Source organism: Selaginella moellendorffii, unplaced genomic scaffold (genome assembly GCF_000143415.4).
Source record: "Selaginella moellendorffii unplaced genomic scaffold, v1.0 SELMOscaffold_33, whole genome shotgun sequence".
In the NCBI taxonomy this organism is placed as follows: Eukaryota; Viridiplantae; Streptophyta; class Lycopodiopsida; order Selaginellales; family Selaginellaceae; genus Selaginella; species Selaginella moellendorffii.
Window position 1 is genome coordinate 1061478 of NW_003314294.1, and position 6000 is coordinate 1067477.

Consider the following 6000-nt stretch of genomic DNA (forward strand, 5'->3'; position numbering starts at 1 on the left):
ACCTTTCTTCATCGAGGCTGACGCCTCCAACTTTGCCATTGGTGCTGTGCTGTCTCAACTCGGAGCAGATCACGAACTTCATCCGGTCGCTTTCCATTCTCGGAAATTCCAGCCTACGGAGATCAATTACGAAATCCACGACAAGGAGCTCCTTGCCATCGTGGATTCCTTTGGAGAGTGGCGCCGTTTCTTGGAGGGGGCGAGCCATCAAATAACAGTCTGGACGGATCACAAAAATCTCGAATACTTTGCCACTTCCCGAGTTTTAAGCTGTCGTCAAGCAAGGTGGGCACAATTCTTGAGTTGGTTTGACTTTGTTATCAAGTACAGACCTGGAAAGCTTCAAGGCCTTCCTGATGCTCTTTCAAGGCGCTCCTATCTCAATCTCAGGCCTGGTAATCCTGCCTTCAATCAACAAGATCAAGTTATCCTCGGTCTTGATCGGCTTCAAGTTATGGCAATTTCCCTGGCCCCTCAGGACTCCTCCTTGATGGATGCAATCAGAAACGATCTTCAATCCGATGATCTCGCTAGCTACATTTTCCCCCATCTTCAGGCTGGACACCCAGTGACTCCCGACTACCGGCGATTTGACGAGTTCGAGTTCTTAGATGGCTTATTATACCGTGGGGAGCAGCTTTATGTTCCTAAAGGTGATGCTTGAAGGTTGGTTCTGATGGCGTGCCACGATAACCAGAGCCAGGGCGGGAGGATCGACATCAAGAGAATGCCGGCGGAGATGGACGAGGTGAGCAAGAGGAGGATGAGCAAGCTCCTTCGCAAGCACGCCGCGGTGTTTAAGCTCACGTACAAGCACCACAGGGCCCAGGAGTGGATCGAGCTCAGGGATTTCATGCAAGAGATCATGGAGGCCGAGAGGCAGGCGATCCGTGACAGGGATGAGAAGCTCTCGGTGTCCATCGTGAAGAAAATCTTGATGATGTGCAAGGATCGCAGGGCGCCAGTGACTCCGCTCAAGAACTTGAGCAAGAGTGTGCCTTCCCTGTGGATTTTGATGGGTTTCTCCGGAGGTATCCGGAGGATTTCCGGCTAGCCGGGGGATCCAGAATGGTGGAGCTCGTTTCGTGGGATCAGTCGCTAGCCGTGACTGACAGAGAAAGGGCTGTGGAGGCAGGAAGAACGCAAAGAATTCTCGGCCCTTGGGCGTTCGTGAGTACGTTTCCAAAGAAGTTCGAGGCGGACAGGATTTTCTGGGAGGAATTCGACAAGTTCCAAACACTTCCAATGCCGTCACCTTACGAAGACCCCGGCAACTCGGCAGATCCAAGCAGTCTGTCTGGAGAGAAGAGACTCCTGGCAGTCTTTCACGAGCTACTCAGCCTCACGATCGAGAAGAGAGCATCTCTTGCAAAGTTCAAAGGATTCAAGCAGGAGTTGCGGCTGCCAGAGTACTCAGACGCTCTGCTTGCGAGCCACCCGCGGTTTTTCTACGTCTCAGAGAGCAACTCACGCCAGATGGCGTTTCTCCGCGAAGCTTACCGGGAGAACGATCGGGTGTCCGTGACACGAGTAAAGGATCCGCTGGTTACTATAAGGAATCGATACATGGGCCTGCTAAGGGTGGAGTTCAGGGAGCCGCGGGTGAAAAGGCCTTGTGTATTTAGCACAGATGAAAGCGATAATGAGGTAAGTTGTTGCTCTATATGTTTTCTATCTCATCTTGGTTTGTTTGGCCATTTGCAGGATTGTGACACAGACGCCGCAGATATACCATGAATCGTGAAAGGAGAAAGCGCTCACAAGAGACAGACACTGATCGTTTGAGAGGTATGTTGCTTATTTCTCTTTTTCCTTTGCGGGCAGTGATGACGAGGTCTCTAGATGTTTTCTATCTCACCTTTTCGTTTCTTTGGCCTTTGCAGGAATGCGACAAGACGCCGCAGATATACGATGAATCGTGGAAGCAGGCATGCGCTCACACGTTGATCGTTTTTCCGGTCATGGGAAGGTATGTTGCTCTTCCTTTGCTGCGAGCAGTGATTGACGTTTGTTGGTTATAGAAAGCCAAAGCCGCGAGCTCCAAACCTGTTCTTGGAGTGACATCTCTTCGTTACCAAATGACCATTTCAATGCCGCTCGGCGGGAAACTGAGGTTAGTCGCAACCGGTTTCTAATCTTTTAATTTGGAGATTGATTGTGACAGATTCAAGACCACTTGAAAGCATACAACTTCACAGGATAGGATCGAATCAACGTATATAGCGATAAGATCTACATAGCGAAAGAAGAACACAGTCCCAGCTACATCGTGACACCAGGTAGTCGCAAACATCCTTGTGCCAAAACTCCATCACCGATTCCCAGAGGCTGGGAACTCGCTTGGGCAGTGCCACCCTCAGCAAGCCATCGCCAGTCAAGTTGTAGCTCGCCCTGTCCTCCACATACCTGAGAGGGAAGTAAAGCCTGCGAGCAAACACTTTGGTGCTCGCTCCTCCGCGCTCCAGCCTCACTGCGTGGCCGCCATCCTCGTCCCGAGCAACGCCGGCTATGGACGCGATGCAGCCAGTCCCTTGCGCCTCTCCCATGAGCTTCAAGAACCAGTCGCGCTCCATCATGCCCCGGATCTCCCGAGCTGCTGCTGCTTCTTCGCCATCCTTTCCTCCTCCCCCGGACGAGCAAGTGACTTCCACCTGAGCCGACTGCGCGCCAGGCATCTCCGCGACGATCACGTACGAATCCGGGAGCTCCAAGATGTCCACCAGTGGCGACACTGTGATCACGCTCGGGTCATGGACGCAAGCACCAACTTTGGTGGCAACGAGAGCTTCCGGTCGGACGAGTCGATCAGCGTTTTCGATGGTGTGGTCCATGGGCGGAGCTCGCAGCCCACGAGCCGTGGAATGATCCTCATCACTCCGAGGCTCCAGCTCCACCAAGTCTTGTACTAGCTCGGATCCTGGAACAAGCGGCACCGTCACCCGCAAGAGACCATTCTCAATCCGGTGGCTGATCCTGGCCGCGTCGGCGTGCCCGGGGAGGATGAACTTGCGAGCAAACAGCTTGGTGAAAGCACCGCGATCACGGACGGAGAACTCGGCTGGCTCCTGGTCGTGGGAGACGCCAGCGATGGAGAAAAGATGAGAGCCCTCTACTGCTTGCACCTTGATTGATACGTCGCTGCTCGCCACTCCTGGCATCTCCACCAGGATGAGATACGCGCCTTGGAGGCGCACCACGTCGGTGGGAGGAGTCGTCACCACCGTGTCGCCGATGGCGCAAAGGAACGACATCATTGCGTCCTCTACCTCGACTGTGGCGTTGGAGGAGCTCCCGCAGCCCCGCGCGTGGACGGAAAGGCCATGCTTGCACGCCGCCACCGCTGCCGTGAAGAGCGCCAACAGCAATAGCGCCCTTTTCATCTTACCCTACATCAAGAGCTTAGCAATTAGGATTATTATAGAAAATGATCGATCAAACCTTTTACAAAAAGGATTCCAAGCTTTCAGGAAAGGCAGTACTGTCAAAACACAAGAGCGTTAAGTTGGTGTAAGAAAACAAGCGTTCCGGGCGGTTTTCGATCCTCTACAGCCAGCTGTGATACCTGTAAACTTGCGAACTAGATCAGTGGTCGCTTCGCCACCATAAACTCCCTCTTAGGACTCCTGCATGACAAGAAAGGTAACACTTTGCACAGCCATTTTGCTCCCGCCTCGTCCATGAATCTTGTGCACCATTTTGACACTGTCAATTAAGAGAAAAGCGAAAGAGAACTCGCCCAACCAAAAACTCACCTCTACTGTGTAATGCCATCCTTTAACAATTCTGCTGCACAGGAGCACCACTTGGTCTTACTCGTCTTGGAAGGGCTTGTTGCACACCCCCGAGCAAATCCTTTTGCTCTAACCACGACGGTCCTCGTCGACAAACCAGACGTGTTCCAGGAACCATGGTCTGTGTGGCTGCATATACAACCAAAGAGTGTCCGCCTAAGGCAGCACGCTTGTCAAGGATAGGGGACCTAATCTGGGATATTGGGACGGGCATAGGGTCGCCTTGCTTGGCGGCATGGGAACTGAGAAGAAGGAGCAACTAGCACGGATAGCAATGAACAAGCTGGCAGAGAATGTTCAAACCTCTACTGACGGTCATGTGTCTCGAATAGCTGCAATATTGCGGCGAAAGAGAAGTGTGGAATGATAAGTTGATTTCTATTTTGTCTCTTCAATGCTCTTCTTCCAGTCGGCACTTTTAGAGTTACTCAATGTTATGCTCTCTGCCAATGGAGGACAAGGCTCAGTCGGCAGAAACATTGCTTGCAATACACTACTGCTAACTAACTGAGCCGTTTCGGAATTTTAGATGTCGAGCCTGGAGCCCTAAATTTTGAATGGATGCACTTTCTTTTTTTTTTCCTGTGAGATGCAGCCATTCTGTGCACACCCAGCACGCACACCGTGAATCAGCATGGCAGCAAGATCTCACATTGGGATTCAATCGAGGCCAGAAGAGCAGTCCAGTCCAGGAAACCACATCCTTATCATCGAACAAGAACTTCGCTTCCTCCAAATGCCAAATTTGGGCATATGCTACGAGCATGCTTGTCCACGTAACCGGGATTCTCTGGGGCACCCAGTTTAACAATCGCCTGGCTTCTTCGGTCAGGCCCATCTGATTCTAAGCTTAACCCATGGGCCCCCATCTTGCATCGGCATTTTCTGGAACACAATCGCAGCCTCATCCAGGTGCCTCTTCTGGGCATATGCTGCAAGAAGCGCGTTCCAAGTGAGGCAGTCGATCGAACGTCTTTTTGGCTTCCTCCATGCATCCCTTGCGCGCAAAGGTGATGCGACTGCAGGAGATCCTCCATTGCGATGCAGGTTAGCTCTTTCAATTCGCATTCTTCGGTTTCTGAGCTCCAACAACTCCAAATTCTTTGGAAACTTTCTGTGTTGACAAAATACAATAAGAAATAGAAAATGAAAGACAATGCATTAACTTGTTTTTATTTTTAAACCACAAAGCAGAATCTTATTATCTGTATACAATCCGTGGGCTCTGCTAACCAATTGCGCGTCTGGTCTGCTCGCTGAGGCGTATAGTGTGCCCATCTTCATGGCCCCATTTGCCAATCCAGTACTGCAAGCCGTGCTCATTGGTCGATTCAGCTGTTGGTCCGCTGAAGATTGGTCTCATGTACAAGGTATCCATTACGACCTCCTCACTGTTGGCCGGGTTGGGTCGAACTCTGACGCACTGAGCTTGCCTCCACAATGAGAGACTGTACTTTCCAAATGTTTTCCTCTCACCTGCAGCAAGCATGCATACGGACATTGATCAAGAGGATCGATATAAGCGGATGAGGCTGATTGAATATACGTACCAGGTAAGATTTCCACAAAACCCCCTTCAGACTGAAGCTTTTGAGTAATGAAGAGCACGGTGCTGGTTGCCCAACCTGTTGCGGTGGATGCAATTGATATACCTGAGATGCTTGCAGCAGCAGCTGTGAAGGCCGCCAAGGCCTCAGTAGAAACAAAGAACACATCGATGACTCCATTAGCAACCAGAGCCGCGCTGAATGGTGCAGCGGCTCCAGCGGTTGCAACGACAGTGGCAACCGCCGCAAATACAGTGACAACAGTGGTGGCAATACCAATGGCTGCAGTATCAGGGCCTACCTTCACAAGGTAAGGGTCGCGAGTGTTGTTGTAGATGGAAATGTAGGAGCCCATTGCAAAATTTTGCACCCCAGCAGGCAGGCAATGCTGGCAATGTTGCTCGAGGAATCCTCATCCTGATATTTAGGGGTGCAAGCGGCATACAAGTTGCTAGTGTAAACAGAACGTGGAAACTCTAGGACATTGACAGGAATGAAATGTAACAACAATTGAGAGCGTTGCAGCGTGGGGAAGACGTGGATGCGAGCCTCCAATTCAACATAGCACCACACACCAAATAGACTGTAGATAGCCAGCCTGGAGTCTAATCCAAGGTGGCAAGAGATTTATGTGGACGCTGAAATGAGCGGACACAAGACTT

At 51.2% G+C, this 6000-nt stretch overlaps 2 protein-coding genes across 2 annotated transcripts; one reads left to right on the forward strand and one right to left on the reverse strand.

Annotated features, from left to right (window-relative positions):
* The first annotated feature begins 1068 nt into the window (after nt 1–1068).
* LOC112348832 (protein WHAT'S THIS FACTOR 1 homolog) lies at nt 1069–1737 on the forward strand. The gene is made up of 2 exons (XM_024682062.1): nt 1069–1647; nt 1705–1737. The coding sequence occupies exons 1-2, from the start codon at nt 1069–1071 to the stop codon at nt 1735–1737; spliced, it is 612 nt and encodes a 203-aa protein (XP_024537830.1).
* Nucleotides 1738–4931: 3194 nt separating this feature from the next.
* LOC9639033 lies at nt 4932–5739 on the reverse strand. Its single transcript, XM_024682173.1, has 2 exons — nt 5342–5739; nt 4932–5267 (listed from the first exon to the last, which is right to left on the reverse strand). Exons 1-2 carry the CDS (start codon nt 5691–5693, stop codon nt 5020–5022), a joined length of 600 nt encoding a protein of 199 aa, XP_024537941.1. The 5' UTR covers nt 5694–5739; the 3' UTR covers nt 4932–5019.
* Between the last annotated feature and the right edge of the window lie 261 nt (nt 5740–6000).

Coding starts and splice junctions, on each gene's coding strand:
- LOC112348832 (XM_024682062.1), top strand. CDS start 1,069: ATGGTGGAGCTCGTTTCGTGGGATCAGTCGCTAGCCGTGACTGACAGA. Junction 1,648..1,704: donor CAGATGAAAGCGATAATGAG/GTAAGTTGTTGC, acceptor GGCCATTTGCAG/GATTGTGACACAGACGCCGC.
- LOC9639033 (XM_024682173.1), bottom strand. CDS start 5,693: ATGGGCTCCTACATTTCCATCTACAACAACACTCGCGACCCTTACCTT. Junction 5,268..5,341: donor TTTTGTGGAAATCTTACCTG/GTACGTATATTC, acceptor TGCTTGCTGCAG/GTGAGAGGAAAACATTTGGA.